General features: G+C 41.8%; 1 protein-coding gene across 1 annotated transcript in view; it reads right to left on the reverse strand.

The window, feature by feature from the left end:
- The window catches only part of TMEM144 (transmembrane protein 144), an 817,557-nt gene that overhangs the window by 289,147 nt on the left and 508,249 nt on the right, over positions 1-20,161 (reverse strand). Inside the window, exon 8 of the mRNA XM_044062452.1 lies at positions 12,928-13,046. Coding sequence (XP_043918387.1) covers positions 12,928-13,046 — 119 coding nt within the window. The remainder of the gene's footprint in view (positions 1-12,927; positions 13,047-20,161) is intronic.

Raw genomic sequence — 20,161 nt, forward strand, 5'->3', positions numbered from 1 at the left:
GTTATTTTCTTAACAACATACACCCTAGGGGGAATCATTATTTGATTAAGCCTGCAGCACTACAACAAGGTAGCACAGACAGGCAACTGTATCCAATGACATGGCTTATCTGGGGTGGAAAGACTTCAGATACTTTTATTTTTAAAGAAATGTGTTTCTGTGTGCATGTTTGTTTGCAGATTCTGCCTGCTGTGTTGCACTGAACATCCTACAGTAATGAGGAAGTACATCAACAGGTTCATCCTCTCCTTTCCCAGTGTCACTAGCAGCATTTTTTTTAAAAGTACACAGCAAGTTAAACAGGCAAAACAGAATAAGAGGAGAATGGATTGCTGTACAGACCAGCACTAGTGTATGAAAAAGGGGATTATAAATATGTAAATAAAACACAGCATATTTACATAAAGATGTATAATAACCAAAAGAAAACACTGAAAAAAAGTAAATTTTAACAGCTAAGTACAATGACTATGAACTCATACGCTCATATATGAATTTCACAACAACCGTAACTCATTTGCTCAGTAACTTAATTAAAATGGTGTAACGAGACAGTGTCAGTTATGTAATATCTTCTGTCATATAGAATTCTTAATTCCAATCAATGCTGGATCAGGGTTAAATGGGACTCTAAACACAGTAACGGGCCAGGGTATCAGTATCTCTTTACTTAGCCATCTCTCCCCAATTACCATAAATTAATGTTCATATTTCTCAGTATTTGTGCTAATTTCTTCTTTACATTTTGAAAGTTCATAAACATTTGGATTTAATTCCAAACTTTTATTTTAAAATTTAGAGAGCAAAAACATCATGGTCTATATGCAAAACAAAACAAAAAAGCCCCCACACTAAAAATCTACTCAACGTGAACAAACAGGACTGCTTTTCTCCTTAAAGTCATATTTATTTAAAATGCATCTGACAGGCCTTTAACTGAAAGAGATGGTTAGTTTTCATGCCTTCCCAGACAATAGCAATTACATTACGTGCGCGTAACTACCAAAGGTGTCAAATTACAGCTCTTGGGTAAGGTAAAAATCTCCAAATGTTCTGGAGTGTCCCATAGGCATGCTACATGGAGTAAATATAAACAAATCTGAAGTAAAATTGTACAACGGTAAATTCTAGGCATTCTTAGCATGCAGGAACTGTCTTATTGATGGAAATTTTAGGTATCTTTTCTTAATGTTCAAAGAAAGAGAATTTGTTTGGCATTTGACTTTTATTCCGTGTAAATAAAAATGTGGAAATGTTTTTGTAACACTGACTTTCAAAAGTCAGAAATGCACACACAAATCCAGAATATTGAGGTAACATTAACCCCAGTCTGTGAGTGGACCCACGCATGCAAACACAAACACACACGTGTATCAACTACTAAACATTCATATGTAAAAGCTTCAGAGGTATCTCAAGAAAAGTAGTAAAACCAAAACCTTAGCTTGTACGTGTAAAATATAAAACAGATCACTCACTGACTGACCACAGTAAAGCAAACACACAGAGTTTCTGTAACATTGCAGTGGGTGGAGTCTATGGATAGAAAAAAAAACATTAGACATGGGTCTAAAAACAAACCAAAAGTTCCACTTTTATTATGCTACTTATGTGAATGCAGTTTACAGGACATTGTGTAGTCTAACACATATCCCTCTACGGACATGCAGTATTTTAGGGATATGCATGTGGTTTGCAAGGAAAGACACCTGCCAGTAAAACTTATCATTCTCTTTTTTCATTTCTCCAAGTCTTTTGGGTTTCTAATACCATGACGGGTATGGATACTTCTGCTTTAATTTCCATTCCTACTTGATGCCAATATGCTTGTGCTAGACTAAGCAGGGAAGTCATCTTAGATTTATTCTCCTCATGTTTCAAAACTTTCATTAAGTATGTGTCTTAAGAGGTCAGCAGATGTGTGTGCAGTCCCATGATTGCAGATGTATACATGTAATCACTTTCAAGGAGGCTCATACCTCCTTCAGAATGGGGAATATATAATCTTGGTATGCACTGATTTTTATAAATCATTTGATGAGCATGAAGCATCATTTTTTCCTAGCTAATCTATCCAACACCTTTTTAGCCTGGTCAATCACTTCAAAAATTAGAAGTTATGTACCTACCATAACGTTCCATGTTAGTTGTCTTCTTCTCGCCTTCTTTCTTGCTGGATGGGTTCGGATCCGATCCTCGGCTCCGACTCGGCCACTCTAAAAGCTCGAGAGCTAGTTCCACCGGCTCGAGGCTCCCCTATATCCCACAATGCTAGGCGGTAACTCCTCAGATCTCGTTTGAAAGCTAAGCCCAGCAAGGAAATTCCATAAAGAGAACGAAAGAAAAACTCCTCTAGGTCTGTCCAGGCTAGGGGAAAGGAGGGTGGGACGCAAGAAAGAAGGCGAGAAGAAGACAACTAACATGGAACGTTATGGTAGGTACTTAACTTCTAAATGTTAAGTTGTCTATCTCGCCTTCATTCTTGCTGGATGGGACCACGTCCCTAGCACCTTATCCCGGGTGGCCTATCGGAACAGACTCTTGAGTACAGTGGAACCAAAGTTGGCTCGGTCTCTAGAGGCCAAGTCCAACTTATAATGAGAAATGAAGGTATGGGAAGAAGCCCAAGTAGCTGCAGAACAAATCGAATCAATAGGCAGCCTATCTTGGAAAGCTATAGAAGTGGCTAAAGCTCTAGTTGAATGAGCCCTGGGTTTAGATGGCAATTGTTGATGTCTGATCTCATACACAAGGGTAATCAATGAAGTAAGCCATCTAGAGAGAGATACTTTAGAAATTGGAAGGCCCATTCTACCTTCTGCATAAGAAACAAACAGTTGATCAGACTTCCTGAATTGTTTGGTCCTGTCTAAATAGTACCTACATTGGCGATGAACATCTAAACAGTGTAACTTTTGTTCTGACCTATTGGAATAATTAGGGAAGAACACAGGAAGTTCAATGGTTTGATTCAAATTTGCCAGTGAAGCTACCTTGGGCAAAAAAGACGGGTTAGTATGTAAGGACACCATATCCTTATGAAACACAAGATAAGGGGGTCGACTACACAGAGCATGGAGTTCAGAGACTCTTCTAGCTGAAGTGATAGCTACTAAAAAGAGTGTTTTCCAAGATAGTAACTTTATTGAACATGAAGCCGCAAGTTCAAAGGGGGGAAGAATTAAGGACGCCAGAGCCAAGTTGAGATCCCATTGAGGAGGAGGATCCCTGATTGGTGGTTTGAGGAGAAAAACTCCCTTTAAAAAGGCTTTGCAGAGTTTGTGAGACATAATGGAGAACTCTGAGACTCCAACATGAAAGTTCGATATTGCTGCCAATTGAACTTTGATGGTAGACGGGGATGAACCTGAGTGGAAAAGTTCGGCTAGAAAGTCTAGAACTGATTGAATGGAAGCAGTGAAAGGATCTATATTCTTTGACTGCGCCCAATAGGAGAAACGTTTCCACTTGCTATGGTAAATCTTCCGAGTGGAAGATTTATGAGAGGCTATCAAAATATCTCTAACTGAGCGAGATATCAGATGAAGCCTGGCTAGAGTTGGAATTGGAGGAACCACGCTGTGATGTTCAGAGAAGGGAGGGAGTGGTGCAACTGACCCGACTGATGGGTCAAGAGGTCTGAAACTGGGTCCAGATGCCAAGGTTGCTCCAACAGATAACGGTGGAGAAACGGGAACCAAACCTGTCGAGGTCAGTAAGGGGCAATAAGGATCATGGAAGCTTTCTGAGCGATGGCTTTCTGTATTAGCTGAGATATCAGTGGGAAGGGAGGAAAAGCATACAGAAGTCCCCGGGGCCAATCGTGTACTAGAGCGTCTCTGCTGGGGTGGCCTGGTTGGGGAAAGAGGGTGAAGAAATTGTCGCACTTGCTGTTTTGGGGAGTAGCAAAAAGGTCGCAGCAAGGCCGGCCCCACTTTCGAAAAACTCTCTCCAACACTGAATTCTTCAGAGACCACTCGTGAGGCATGAGAATTGTTCTGCTCAATTTGTCTGCAATCACATTGGACTTCCCGGGAATGTGCGTTGCTAACAGAAACCGCTGAGAAGAAATCACCCATTGCCACAGTCTGAGTGCCTCTCGACATAGGGGGTAAGATCTGGTTCCGCCTCGTTTGTTGATGTACCACACTACAGACATATTGTCTGTCTGAATTGCTATAGTTCCCATGGGAAGAGAGTCTTGTAAGGCTTGCAACGCTAGAAGCACTGCTCTCATCTCTAGGACATTTATGTGCAAGTGGCACTCGAAAGGTTGCCACATGCCTTGGACCGTCCTGCCCTGGTAATGGCCCCCCCACCCGATCAGGGAGGCGTCCGTTGTCACTGTAGCAACCGGAGGGGAAGGGACGAAAGGTCTCCCTAGGTGGAGCTGGGGAGATGTGATCCACCAAGAGAGATGATTCTTGCACGATTGAGTTATCCGAATAGGATGGGACATTGGAAGTTGTTGGAAAGACCATTGTGTGAAGAGCATCCATTGTAAAATTCTCATATGGAAGCGAGCTAATGGTAGAAGAGGGATGGCCACCGCCGTAATCCCTAAGACCTTCAGGATCAATCTGGCGTTGACTTTGTTGCTCTGCAAGACAAGAGAGACCTGTCTGTGTATGTCTGCTATTCTCTGCTCTGTGAGTCTGGCTGACATGTTGACTGTGTCTAGATTTGTGCCTATAAAGGTAATAACACGACAAGGCAACAAGACAGACTTTTCGTAATTTATTGAAATGCCTAGTGTCTGACATGTGTGAAAGGTGTAGTCTCTGGCAAGAAGCAACAGATGCTTGGTGGGGGCTGTAAGGAGCCAGTCGTCTAAATAAGGAAACACCTGGAATCCTTGTCGTCTCAGATGAGAGGCGACCACTGCCATGCATTTGGTAAACACTCGGGGGGCTGTAGTGAGACCAAAGGGCAGGGCTCTGAATTGGAAATGACTGGTTCCCAGCCTGAAGCGGAGGAATCTCCTGGAGCGTCGACTCATTCTGATGTGATAGTACGCATCCTGGAGATCTATCGAGCACATCCAGTTGTCCCGCCCCAAAAGGGGTAGAATGGACTGCAGCGTGACCATCCGGAACTTTGTTTTCTTGACAAACTTGTTCAAGTTGCTGAGATCCAAAATGGGTCTCCAGTCCCCTGTTTTCTTTGGAACCAAAAAGAATTTGGAGTAGATTCCGGATCCTGTTTGGTCTGCTGGAACTGGTTGAATGGCTCTTTTTGCGAGCAGCTTTGAAATTTGTAATGCTGCTTGCTCCCTTTGACTGGGTGGAACGTCTGGAAGGGATTTTTTGGATTGCTTCGGAATGAAAAGGAATGGGATTCTGTAGCCTTCGGAAATGATAGACTGTACCCACTTGTCTTGAGTTAGGGATAGCCAGGCTTCTGGGTACAGTGACAATCTTCCCCGACTGCCTCCAAAGGTGGACAGTCGGGCAACACCTCAGGGATGCTGAAAGGGCTGGTCGGAAAAGGATTCTCGACTGCCCTGATTCTGCAGGCCCCCTCTGCCTCTAGGACGGCGTCTACCATTATTGTTCCCCCCTCTGCCTCTAGAGGGGAATCGACTCTGTGCGTCAGGCAAATCTCCCTGAGATTGTTTGCGGAACCACATCTTTCCCCCTTTCTGGCCTTTGGGGTAAGGCCTAGAAGGAGTAGAAAAACGGACTCCGACGGCAGAGAGAGTTTTGCCATAAGTCTCGCACCTAGTCAGGGTTTCCTTCACTTGAGGACCAAAAAGGGATGATCCATCAAAGGGGGAATTAGTGAAGGACGCCTTGAAAGGGTCCGCAAAGTTACATAGCCGCATCCAGGCGTGTCGACGCAAGGCTACACCTGTACCTGCCACTCTACTTGCTCCATCCGCCGCAAATCAAAGGAGGCGCATGGAGGAGTTAGTTATAGAATTAAGGGTCGCCAGCTGAGAGTTCATCCTATCCTGAAAACCCGCAGCTGTTGGGTCCTTTACCATTTCGCTCGCTTCCTTGAGCAAATCCCTCTGAAGACGAGTGAAATGACACAGGTAATTCAGCGAGCGGATAGTAAAGGTTGCTGACGAGAACATCCGCTTCCCATACCTGTCCATCGACCTAGACTCCTTGTTAGGAGGATGAACAGGCACCGAAGGATCAGCTAACTCCTTCTTGGTGGCCGCAGCCACAACCATAGCATCAACAGAGATGCCTTTGGTTAAAAATTCCTTGTCCTTGGGGGCAGTGATAAATTTTGACGGTCTCCTGGGGGTGGGTTCCACTGAATCAGGAGCCGCCCAGGCCTTCTTTGCCACCACTTGCATAAGGGGGTCAAAGGGAGGGGACACCCAGGAGGTGGAAGGGCGAGAGCCAAACGCCTCAAGATACACTGATTCATCCTCTGAAGGGTTGAGGGCTGGCCAATTCCCCCTCTGTTTTAAGATTTCGAGGATGTCTGCAAAGGAGACATCTTCAGAGGGGGAACGAGGGGGAACCTTCAGAATCCTCTAAATCAGTCAGAGGTGACAGACTCAGGGGAGTCAATGTGCTTCCACTTGCACTGCCTCTTCCTAGGGGGCTCTCCTACCGGGTCAGGAGAGGCCTCGGAAGAGGAGGAGATCCCCACTGGGGAAACTTGAGGAGCTGGCTCTCTACGGTCAGGGATGAGAGAGTGAGCAGAAATCACCAGAGGCACCGTGGAGGGAGGGGCAGAAGGAGCCGACTGTGGAGTTGAACCTGGTTCTAACACGCTCCTCATGACCTCGAAGGCACCCCTGTCAGGCAGAGCCGGAGGTCTCCGCTCCGAAAAGCTGAAGATCTCCCCCAGCACCGACAGTGATGGCTCCGAGGCCGATGTCGGAGCTGAACTCACCAGCGCCGAAGCACCGAGAGGGAGAGCGGGGTCGGACAAGGGTCCGATGCCACTCGCCCCCTCGGAGCCGACGAGGGAAGTCCGGTGCCGAGATTTTTCCAAGGAAGACATCGGAGCAGACGACGGCACCAAAGACAAAGGTATCGGTTCCGACGCCACCACAGTCTCGGGTCCGAGCCGCCCCGGCTCCGAACTCAGAAGAGTCAGAGGAGGAACATTTTGAGTAATGGGAATAGTTCTCGACTGTTGAGTCGGACTTTGAAGCATCTGGGCCAGTGCCTCGGACTTAAGAAGTCGACTCACTACTCTCTGAAGGTCATGATCCGATAGTCTGGAAAACCTAGAGGAGTGAGATCTATGGCTCCATTCAGACAGCAAAGGTGATGCTGGAGCCGAATGAACGGAGCCGATAGATGGAGATCGGGACCTTTTTCTGGATGTCGGTTCCGACAATTTGATCGGAGCCGACTCAGTTATGTCTTCCTCGGCTCCGGCCGAGGAAATAGTAGGGGCATGCGTTCGAGATTCATCGGCTCCGGCCGGAGCCGATGTTCGAACAGTCTTCGAACCCCCAGAAGACGGCTCAGAGACCCGAGCCGAAGGTCTGGAAGGCTTAGAGGGTTTTCCTGAGGATTGAGTCGAGGGACCCTCAGGCTTCAATAAACCCCTTAAAATGAGTTTATTTTTGCGCTCCTGCAGGACTCTAGGGCTGAAGCCATGGCAAACAGCACATGAGTCCTGCAGGTGCAAAGGCCCCAGGCAGTAAACACAAGAAGTGTGACCGTCTGTCAGAGACATCTTCTGACAGCACGAGTCACACTTCGTGAAGCCTGAGACCTTCGATTCTTTGGACATGTCCAAGAAAAAGTCAAAGTGTAACCACAAACACACACACACACACACACCGATTACACTTGTAATATTTTTAAATTAAAAAATAGTAATTAAGTTAGAAATTAAATTCCTACAAAACACAGTCACTCTAACTACTAAGGTAGGGAGGGACTGGGCCTAAAGCCCAAGGGAATAAAATTAGCAAATTTAAGAAAAAACTGGGGAAACTTGACTATAAAGGGGAGTAAACTACTTAACTTTTAAAACTATGAGGAAAGCTAACTTAAAAGGGGTCTATCTGAGATACAACTCAATATTTCAACTAACTTGACGAGCCGGTTGAAAAAGCACCTCGATCGCTGTAGCGGCAAACGAGATCTGAGGAGTTATCGCCTAGCATTGTGGGATATAGGGGAGCCTCAAGCCGGTGGAACTAGCTCTCGTGCTTTTAGAGTGGCCGAGTCGGAGCCAAGGATCGGCTCCGAACCCATCCAGCAAGAATGAAGGCGAGATAGACAACTTAACATTGTAAGTTTGGACAGGAAGATCAAATTAGTTTATAGCATGAATTTTGTTCCTAGATGTCAACACTGTTTTCAGAATTAAAGTCTTCTAAAATATTCCTCACTAAGTATTATTCACACTTGTTCATGTTTTATTGTTGATCCTTCATCAGTTTCCAAATATTTATACACATCCCCTTGCTCAAGTTCTTTTATGTCACATTCTTTGTCCAAAACTGATGTTTTCTTGGTGCTGCAGTTTTCCTGTTTTAAAGGTTGCTTTTGCACACTTATTGAGACCAAATGACATTCTTATATCATCTGAAAAAGTTTTGACTACTTGCAGTTGTGCTTTCAGTTCCTCATCTGATCTGTTGTATAGTTTGTAATCATTGACAAAGAGAAGATGAGAAGTCTTTACACTTTGTTGTTTTCTAAGAGCCAAATAATAGCCATGGCTTAATATGTTAAGTAGAGAGCTTAATGGGTTAAGGGCAGGGCAGAATATCAGTGGTGACAGGGAGTTACCCTAGAATATCTCCCTTTGAATTTTTACACTGGAATAATAATTTTACCCTTTATCATGGCTTTAATTGCAAAGTGGCCTGCCATTGTTTCATGGTCACTGTAATGTAATTGATCAGTGTAGGGTGTATCTTATACATTTTAAGCACTCTTTTATCCATGAATGTGAGATACTGTCAAATGCTTTTTTTGTAGTCAAGCCCATGCCATACTTGGATTTGTCAATTTTTACAGTTCTCAATTATGACTTTATTTAGCAACACATGATCCCTTGTTCCATATGACTTTCTTTTATTACCCTTTTGTTCTATTGCCATGATTGAATTTTCTTCTAAATGACAGTATACTCTTGGCATCAATTCTGGTGCATAGTTTATATGTTGTTGAAGCAAGTTACTGGTCTATAATTTTTAGGATAACTTTCAGGTTCACTCTTAAGTAGGTGCATTATTTTTCCTGTTGTTAGCCAGGTTGGTGTCTGTTTGGGGTGTGCATATAAATAGTTCTTAATCATGGCACTTTGTGTAAAGATGTTAATACTTTTAGCCAGAAATTAGGTACTTCATCTGATCTGGTGTTTTCCAGTTAGAGGCTTTTCTTAACTTTATTTCAATCTCTCTGGCCGTTACTTCATCCCAGTTCATATCCTGTTCTTTTACTTCTTCTATCCATTTAGAATCTGCTCCACAGGATCTTCATAGATATTTCTCCAAAATGTATCTATTTCTTCTTTTTTGGGTGGCCTCCAAATTCCTTTTGCCTTGTTTCCCAATTCTCTATAGAACTTTTTGGGGTCATCAATGAAATATTTACTTTGTACTTTTCTTTTATATTTATCTGTGTATTTTCTAAGTTTTTCTGCATGTGCTGAGATTTTTTGTTTATTTGTAATAGTAAAAAACCGATCGGGTCTATATCACAGTCGAAGTTTTATAACTTCGAACACGAAATCTATGAATCATTCCATTCAAAATTACAAAACTTCGACTAAGAATAAAAAAAAAAAAAAAAAAAAAAAAAAAAGGACACTGCACCCCCCCCCACACCCCCCACTACTTAAATATACCAACTCCGAGATCGCACCTCATTCAACAGAATGGAAACCTCCCCTTATGGAGATTTCCATTGAAATGCTCAAACTTATGGTCTCGACCATATAAGGTTCGAACTTGTACAAGTTCGACTACGTGATAGGAACCAGATCGATCCTGATCCGTTATAACACTGCACATTGCTTTTATCACGTCTATCTTTCTGAGTATTGTTGTTGATCTGTTCCCTTCTCTACACTCTTCTAACAGTGACACTTCCTGTCTTAATTGCTTTATAGTTTTCTCTTTTCGATACTTCCAGGATGGTATTCAATTTCTCCCTAGCCTTTCCCTTACTATCCTGTGTTCTTGTGATAGAATTGTATCTGTTATTAATTTAGCTGCACAGTAATATATCCTATTTAATTCTGCTATATCATGTGGCAGTCCTAATTACTGTGTTCATTTGTTTTATCAAACTTCTGAGTTTTTGGGTTTTAGTGACCTTCTGCAGTCTATTTCCTTCACTGATCTTAACATGTCCGTCCATCTCTATTTAAATCAAGTAACTCTTCTCTTAGCTCATTTTCTTCGACACTGAGGGCACAATTTTTTGTTCTCCATTTCCTGTGAGCATTCTATAGAAAGTTCTATAGAATCTTGTGTGGCTATGCCTTCGTCCTAATGTTCTTTAATGATATTAAATCCTAAGTTTCTCAGCACTGGTCAGTATGACCTGCTAGATATATTATAAAACAGTGCAAAACAGATTACATTTCCACTCTCTCTTTAATATCTTCTCACGAGTTAAAATTATTTCTGTATCAGATTCTTTTTTTAAACCACCTTTATTAAATTATCACTTAAGACATAGGCAAATATACATTAACAAAAAAGAAAACAAACCATATCAACATATTTACCATTTACATACATTATACATCACATATCTTTTCTTTCTAACTACCATCAGTCCAACATTGCATAAATTGCTCAGGTCCTACCTTCTCTTAAATCTCACTCCTCCTCCTGAACATTATTATGCATGTATTGTTCCAACAATATGTAATTTGCTCTTGCCATTTTTTTTTAAGATCCCCCTTCCAGTCCTTGTAATATGCAGTACTTCAAATGTTGCTTTTTGAGCCAGTATGAATAGAAAAAATATATTTACTATCAGAAAAAAATGGTACACGTGTTTCCACTATCTGGCAAGCCACAAAAAGCCCAGACGTTTGTATAGTTTCACAGCACTAGGCAAACCTCTAAGCATTAAGCATTTCATAAAAATATACACACACACACACACACATATATATATATATATATATATATATATATATATATATATATATATATATATACATATATATATATATATATATATATATATATATAGATACATACACACACACACATATATATATATATATACATATATATATATGTATAAAATACATACTGTCATACACTGCAGTTTTTGTTTATAATACAAGCATTTATTATCTACACTCTTTAATTGGCAAGTAGACCACAAACTGAATTCTACAACTATAAGGAACAGACCAAAAATAGGAGGTGAAATCAGAAACAGTTTTATTTACCTACCCTTTGATGACTGAATTAGTTCACTAAGTCTGAGACCTCTTTTCAGGGCAGACCCAAGGTGGTATTCATACAGACTAGGGGAAATATGCCCAGGGCACCAGGGAACTTTCCGTACTTGTTTTGATAAGTGTCATGGGATCTTTTATATCCGGCAGCCCTCTCACCAACTCAGGTAAATGGGACCTCAGTTTAATATTTCATCAAAAGGACAAGAGCAATGGTACCTGCTCAAGAAACGAGGAACAGAGGCCCAAAATCAGGGATAGGATGAAATATCGCTCTTTGACTACATTTAGAAATTTGAAAGAATAACAGACTCTGCATCAGCATGCATTGTTTCAAAACACTGTCTAGTCGGAAACTCATGTATCTGCTGTTATTAAGTGGCTTCAGTATGCAGGCCTTAATGATATGCCAGCTGAGAAAACCACAAACTGAATTCTACAATTCCCAACTTGAGAAGTGAAAACAGGAACAGTATATCTGCTGCTCACTGCTGACTGGTTCACTGGTGTAGTGTGTTGTGTCAATGAACAAAAACAAAGTAAAACTGCCTGATTGGCTGGTCAGATCTATTATCTCTATGCAAGAAAAGCAGTCCACATTCTGCACAAATCTTGTAGCTAATATTTGTAGTTTGCATTTATAGTTAACCCCCCCCCCATCAATTTTTACCAGCTTTATCAACTAGTGCCCTGATAAGTAGACTGCCCTCTGTACTAGAGTGGTGTCTTGGGCTCCTACCTTATATAAAGTGTAAGGATAAGCACACATTTGCTTTCAGAGAGCTGAAAGGGGTCAGAGAGCAGGTATGCACCAGCAAAAGTACTCACAGTGTTTAATTAACTACAGTTCAACATCTTTTTAAATGCAAATAAAATAATAAAATCAATATTTTCTAATTTTGTGGCCCCCTGCAAGATGGTGTCCACGGCAGCTGCCACTTTTGCCTCATCATTTCTATGGCTGAAGTATCACTTATTAAAAATGTTAGGAATGATGTGATCAGTGGAGCACTGCTTCTTTTTTTTAAGTTACTGATGCACCATGATGGAATGTAGCTACCATAACTGTGCATCAGTAACTCATATATAGCCGTGGCTGCAGAAAAATTTTAAATACTGGCATGTTGGGGTCCCCCAAGCTACCACTGGGACACAGGCAGGTGCCTTAGAATAGATGCATCTCAAGCCAGTGACATGAAAAGCAACAAAAATGAAAAGACTGGCCAAACTACTTTGCTAACAATGTATAACCCTCTATTAACAGTTTAGAGAACAGTTACAGGATAAGAGGTCAGAGTTTTCTAGATTTCAGTTGTCCCGAGATGAGCAACACTGAGCGTAGATGACTCACCCTGAGCATAAAGGTAAGAAATTACAACACCGCTGCTTGACATTCATAGCCAATTGGAAAGCTCATTTACTACCTTTTTTTTACTAACCTTTTAAATGAATTTCATGTCAGAGTTGCCTTAGAACTACAACCAAGCACCAACAGGCTTGACACACCTTACTTGTAAACTAATATATAACATTTACAGCTGCAAGACATTTGTTTGATCTTACCAAATTGAGATGCACCTACAAAACGGGTATCATTTCTTTTGGCACAATCCTTGATATAGAGCACAGGCACAAATGAAGATCCATACAGAAGTCCTGCTATCACTGCTAGTCCACATCCTCTAGAGAATATAAAAAACAAGAACTGTTTTCAGAAGAGAAACTTGCAGAGGAGGATATCAAGTAGCTTATAAGTAATATACTACAAGCATAAGTGAAGCAATAAAAATTTTTCAGACAGTTGTACATTCTAACAGTTTCTGTGGGTAGGTTCATAGGTGTGTACTAGGCTAATGGCCCTGGAGCCTTTACAAGCCTACTCCAAAAAAAATTGCCTGGGCATCGTGCCACCTGATGTTAGTTCAGAGTCCCTATCCAGTAGGGCAACTGGAGTGATCCCTGGGATGAACCTTCTGTTACCCATCCACTCATCAAGATTTCTCTTGAAGAGGGCCAGTGAAGTGCTCTGCTTGACATGAATGGGAAGCTTACTCCAGAGTATGGGCAGTCTTTGGGAGATGAACCTGTCCCTCCAGCATGTTTTGTTAATTGTGGTGATGAGGTTATGATCTCTGAAGTGTGTGGCGTGGGGGATTGGGATTTATTTTGGTGTAGCATTTCAAGTAGGGCTGGGTCAGACATGGCTTTGTAAGTCAAGCAGAGATCACCTCTAAGAAGACGATAAGAGACTGAGAACAGCTGAAGTTTCTTGAGTCTGTCAATGTAGGACATGTGTTTAAGGCCTTGGATCCTTTTTGTGTAAGCAAGCAGTTAAGTTTTTCACTAGTGTCATTCTTCTTATATACATAAAGAAGATGTTGAGGCTTGGATGTTCATTTATGTAGTTTATTAAATACAAATACATCAGGATGGATAGCAAGAACATTAAACTTAAACTAACTAACTGACAACACATTTTGCATGCTCACACTCTAGCTGTTCACGCTAACTGGTACTCACATCTCACACAAGCTCAGTGGATAAAAGCGTGTGCTTACTGACTGAGAAGTTTGTTAAAGGTGTACACACATACTTATCTACATTCTCCCTCTTTACAGAGCTATCTTACATTAGCGAGTGACACTTAAATAGGCAATACAAGCAATGATAAAAATAAAGAAACGGTTATGTCCAAGTTGCTGTATATCTTGAACAAAGTTTCGAGATGCAACCTGATCTCGTGACATAATAGTTAGGACTGGGTTTAGCAACAGGGCAGTCACTGGGGAATGTTCTGCTTGAGGAGTCTCAAGGATTTTCTCAGAATGGGGATTGCTGACAGAATGTCCTCTGGAACAGGAACATTGGAAAAGTCACTCTGAGAACTAGAGTCTTTGTCACAGACAAGATGCTGTAACACTGGTTCAGACACTGGTAACAAATGCTTCTGATTTCATCTGAATTTCACTCCTTGTGATTCCACAATGTACGATCTTGGCCCTTGACACAAACTTTTCACAAATTCTATGCAATCAAAACCCTTTCACATCTGCATCCTCACTATCTCCCCTTTTTGTAAAGAACAAAGTAGTTTGCTGTTTTTAGCATAGTAAGACTTCTGGGACAAATGCTTTTTCAACTGTTGGGCTTTTATTACTTTGTTGTTCTTAAGACATGGAACCAATAAATTATTGCTGACTGATAGTGTGGTTCTGGTTTGTCTCAACATAAGTCTCTCAGCAACATGAGGAATGTTTCTGAGGTTTAACAAGTTGAGAAAAATATCAGTATTATCACATCTGGATTTCTCTAACAGTCTGTTTTGCACTTTGAACTGCATGTTCAGCCAAGCCTTTTGACTGAGCGTATTCAGGACTTGAAGGCATTTGAGATGAGGTAGCAGAAGCGTTAATAAAAGAGTTTGCAGTCTTGCTGAGCTCTATATTCAGTATTTTATATATAGTATTCAGGACTACTCGTAATATGGACAAAGTCTCACTCTTCTGCAAATCTCTTGAACTGCTGACTAGTAAACTGTGAACCATTGTCAGAAAACTTTGTGCGGACTACCATAGACAGAAAAATGTCGCTTCAACTTAGTAATGACAATACTGGAAGTTAGGTTGGGAAGTACGTCAGTCTCAAACCAATTTGAATAAGAGTCTACTAATAACAAGTAATGCTGACTATTCCACTCAAAGATATCTGTGGCTACTGTCGACAAAGGTAGTTCAGGAGTCTGGCTTAACTGAATGGTTCTTTCTGTTGATGTGGCTTTGTACTATTACATACTGAACAAGATGAAAGTACTTTTCTGACATCTCTTGACAAAGAAGGCCAAAACACTAGACCTCTCGCCCTTCTTTTTATAGGATCAGTTCCCATAATGGGCCATGATGCAAGACCTTAATATACTCTTGTTGCAAGGATTTTGGGACAATCACTTTAGGACATTTCATAATGATACCATTGTCTGACAAAATCTCATCTCTGTATGGAAAATAAGGTTGCACTTCCACTGGTAAACAAGATTGCTTGGAAGGCCATCTTCGACTGATAAAGTGGTTGAGCTTCTGGAGAATTGGATCTGAAGCTGTGTGAATTTTGAGCTCATCAAGACATGTGGAAGAAAAATTTCTCACTTCTATGACTTCAAAATCAAGTTGCTCATCTTTATGCTATTCTGTGGCTTTTCTGTGTGATCTGGATAAAGTATCAGCAAGATAAAGAAGTTTGCCTTTTGTGTAAACAAGACTGAAATTGTACTTTTGCAATTTTGAGTTTCATACACTGCAGTCTAGCTGGAGCTGTATGCATAGGTATTCTCTAAACAGTGACAAGAGGTTGATGAGCAGTTTCAATCTAGATAGGGTGATCATATATATAATCATGGAACATCAAACATGCAAACACAATTGCCCACAGCTCTTTCCAGTCTGGGCATACTGCATCTCAGTCTGGGTAAGAGTTCTCGATGGAAAGGCTATTGGTCTACCCTCTTGAAGAACGAATGAACCTAGACCAAACTTAGAAACATCACAAGAAAGATTAACTGGTTTGTGAACATTATAGTAGCTGAGAGTTGGTGGGTTGGCAATTTTCTGTTTCAGGGCATGAAATACTCTTTGGTGCTGTTCTGACCTTGACCAAATTACACCTTTGCATGTCAGCTCTCTGAGCAGTGCTGAAAGTTGGCTTAAATCTGGAATGTACTTGCCTAGAAAGTTGAGCATGCCAAGAAAATGTTGTGAGGTTTGGAGATAGTCTGTAGCTACAATCTCGAGAACTGCTGTTTGCTTAGAAGGATCTGGTTTTAAGTCTGAACTGGTAAACAAAGTGACCAACATAAGTAACTTCACATAGTCTGAATTTGCACTTCTGAGGATTCAGCTTAAGATTCACTTCACATGCTCTTTTCAGAACTTTCTTGAGGTTTCTGTCATGTTCAGCTTGACCATTGCTTCCTACTAGAATATCATCTTCTATAATAGGACAGGGATAGCCAGAAAAAAATTTTTGCTCCATCGCACGCTGAAAAACTTCACTGGCAAAATTTATTCCAAACAGCTTTTTAATGCATTGTTCATATCTCTTGGAGCAATACAGATATGGATGTCATTTGAGCTTTTCTTATGAGCTACTACCATGGAGAATACCCATTCAGTAGGGGTAGAAGAACCTACTGGACAAATTACTCCTAGCCGCACCATTTTGTCTAGCTTGACTTTGACTCTGCTCTGCACAGCTACTGGAACTTTCCGTGCTGGTCTGACAACTGGGATGACCTCTGGGTCTAACTTCATAGAGTACACAACTGGTAGTTTGCCTAGTTTGTCTGCAAAAATATCAGTATATTCAGATGAAATAGCTTGAGTGAAATTTGAACTGCTGTCATTCAGACTTACATGGTGAAGGTCTTTATTAAATGAAACCAGTCTCATCTTCAAACTGTCTCTGAGGCCAAACTATGACTGCACATGTCTCTTGAATACATAAAACTGCAAGTCATAGCTGTTCCCAGCACAGTAACATGAAAGCACTACTGAGCCTTCGGTTTGAGTCTCTTCACCACCATAAGCAACAAGCTTCTCACACATTGTCAAATCCAGTTGCTCTGCAGCTTTTACTCTAGCAAATGTTTCTGCTGACGTAACATTGCACTTTGAGCAAGTATCTACTTTGAGCTCTACAAGACTACCATTAATCCAAACAGTGCACAAGATCTCATTCTTTGCCCACAAATCTGCTGCATTAACTGTTTCACCAAGTACAGACACACACATCACCAACATAAAAAGTAGGGTTGCAGTTTTCTAATTGATCAACTTGTATCTTGGAATGCCCTCTTTTAATAAAAGAATGTGCCTTATTTCATTTACAAAACCTTTTGAAATGATTCCACTTATTGCATGAATAACACTGCCGACCAAATCCTAAGCACTTTTCTCTTCTGGGTTTGTGATTTCCACCACAACTATGACAGTTGACTATGAAGCTGGGTGGAGGCACATGTTTTGACTTTGCTGATTCACCCTTATGCTTCACTGAGCACACTATGGAATTCGGTGGAAATATTCGGGATTTCCCAGGGGCTGTCACATTACCTGCAGTCATACCTCTCAACCTGGAAACATCAAAAATCTGGACAAGGCCCATGAAAAACAGGTACAAATCTGTACGCTGATTAACATAAAAGTTGCATACACAATTATGTATCCCCACCCAATCCAATGGAATTGTGGGATACCAACTTTCAAACACAAACTGAAGAACAAACAACCAGAATATGGCACCAGAGTCCCCCTGCAGCCATTCCAATGTCCCATACTACCTGGCTATTTCGCCCTATTTACCATAAACACTAATGTGTGCATGCATACTGCTGCTTTACTTCTACAATGATTATTTGGATTTTATTTTTACATTTTATAGCACAATGCATGAACTCTAATATATCTGGTAAGCAAAGCAATAGTGTCTCAAAATGAAAATAGACTTGGCATTAAAACTTCTCTCCCCTTGAAACTCACATTCATTGAAACAGCAAAACCCACACCACTTCCAAAGAAAACGCATCTGGCCGGTGGTGGCTAAAGGTTACCTTTGGTCTGTTTTCAAATCATAGGCCACTGGCACACAAAACAAGAAACATACATGCATTATTTGATACACCTTCCTGACTTTATTCATAGGTTCATAGGTTCATACTAGGCTATCTGCCCTAGGGCATTTATAAGTCTAGCCAGAGTGTGTTTGGCTTTTGCCACCCATTTTAAATTAATTTTGCTATGCCCTTTTTCAAGGTTAGTATACTGTGCCTCTGTCTAACAGTGACACAGAAGTGATACCCGGGGTAAACCTACGATCTCCCATCCACTCATCAAGATTCCTCTTGAAGACAGTCAATGAGGGACTCTGCCTAACCTGGACTGGGATTTTATTCCAGAGTGAAGGGAGCCTCTGGGTTATGAATCTGTCCCTCCAGCATGTCCTATTTATTTCAGTGCTGAGGTTCAAGTCTCTCGAGCGCGTAGCTCGATGGGATTTGGATTTTCTGAGGTGCAGCATGTCCATTAATTCTGGTTTGGACATGGCTTTATACGTCAGGCACAGATCGCCTCTAAGCAGGCAGTATGCCACTGAGTAGAGCTGGAGTTTCTTTAACCGGGCAGCATCTGTTTGAGCCCTTTGATCCTCTTGGTGAGGTACTTTTGGGGTCTTTCCAGTTGTTGCAGGTGTGTGGTAAGGTACATCCCAAAAGGGGCATTGTACTCAATTATGGGCCTGATGAGGGATGAGTAAAGAGGCACGATGACCTCCCCTGATCTAGATGTGAATCCCTTCATGATTAGGTGGGCTATATAAAATGATTTTCTAGCCACTTTGGCCATGTGGTTGTCAAATGAGAGATTGCTATCAACTTGGGTCCCCAGGTCCCTAATTACTTCTTCCGTACTTAATGGATTACCACCTATGTGGTAATTTGTGGGCACATTGTTTTTGCCAAAGGGGATGACTATACACTTTTTGGCGTTTAGCTTGAGGCCATGGATCTGGCACCAGTTGTCTGTTTCTATGAGGCCCTTTTGTAGGATGCTTGTGTCGGCTGGAGAGTCGATTATGGCGCCCAGTTTGCATTCGTCTGCGAACTTGGTCAGCCACAGTCCTTCCGTGTTGGCCTGTACCTCCGAGAAATATATACCGAACAAGGGAGGTCCCAGGACTGAGCCTTGTGGGATGCCAGTTGTAACTGGTTTGGAGTCTGACATGGCTCCTGCAATTCTAACCATGTGGGTTCTGTCCTTGAGCCAGTTTGCAACCTATCTAGTGACATAGGGGTTTATACTTAAGCTGGTGAGCTTATCTATAATGCCCGAGTGGGGTATTGTATCGAAGGCTTTTGCGAGGTCCAGGTAGGCTGTGTGGACCACCTTCCCCTCGTCAATGGCCTTGGCGACTGTTTCAAAGAAATCAACCAGGTTTAAGAGGCAGGATCTGCCCTTAACAAAGCAGAACTGGGTAGGATCCAGTGTCTGTAGGTCCACAATATCTTTATTTATGAGGTCCATGATGATCCTTTCCATTGCTTTGCAGACCAAGCTAGTCAGGCTTACGGGGCGATAGTTTCCAGGATCCGTTGAGGCACCACCTTTGTGGAGAGGGACCACTGTTGCTGTACGCCACTCTTTGGGTACATATCCTGTAGTAAGGCTGAGATTGAACAGTAGTTTTATGTTTGGGTTTAGCTCTTCTTGGAGTTCATGTAGGACGCAGCCCGGGACACCGTCTGGTCCCATTGATGCTGTGTTTTTTGCTTTGGAGAGGGCAGCTCTTACCTGAGCATCTGAGATGTCAGGGGGGCAGCACTCTGCTGGGATAGATATTTGCCCTTTTGTTGGGAGGGGGGAGAAGTTTGCGCTGAACCTGTCAGCTAGGATGTTGGCAATGTCTGTGGGTTCCGTGTATTTTTTGTTATTTTGGACTAATTCTGAGCATATCTGGGAATTCCCACCCAGGTTCCTAACATAACTAAAGAAAGCCTTGTGATTATCCTTAGTGTCCTGTGCAATTTTTCTCTCGAAGCTGGTCTTAGACGATTTTATGAGTGCCCGTAGTTTTTTGCTAATACTGATCAGAGATGCCTTCCCTTTTTGGGATTTTTCTCTATCATGTAGTAGCTTCCTCCTTCTATTGTATAGTTTGTTTATGGCTGGGGTCCACCAGACAGGACGCCTGCCTTTGGAGGATTGGGTCTTGGTTTTATTTGGGATTGCATGATCCATGCATTCCTGAAGGT

Source organism: Protopterus annectens, chromosome 2.part1 (genome assembly GCF_019279795.1).
Source record: "Protopterus annectens isolate FY-2018-M chromosome 2.part1, PAN1.0, whole genome shotgun sequence".
Taxonomy (NCBI): domain Eukaryota; kingdom Metazoa; phylum Chordata; order Ceratodontiformes; family Protopteridae; genus Protopterus; species Protopterus annectens.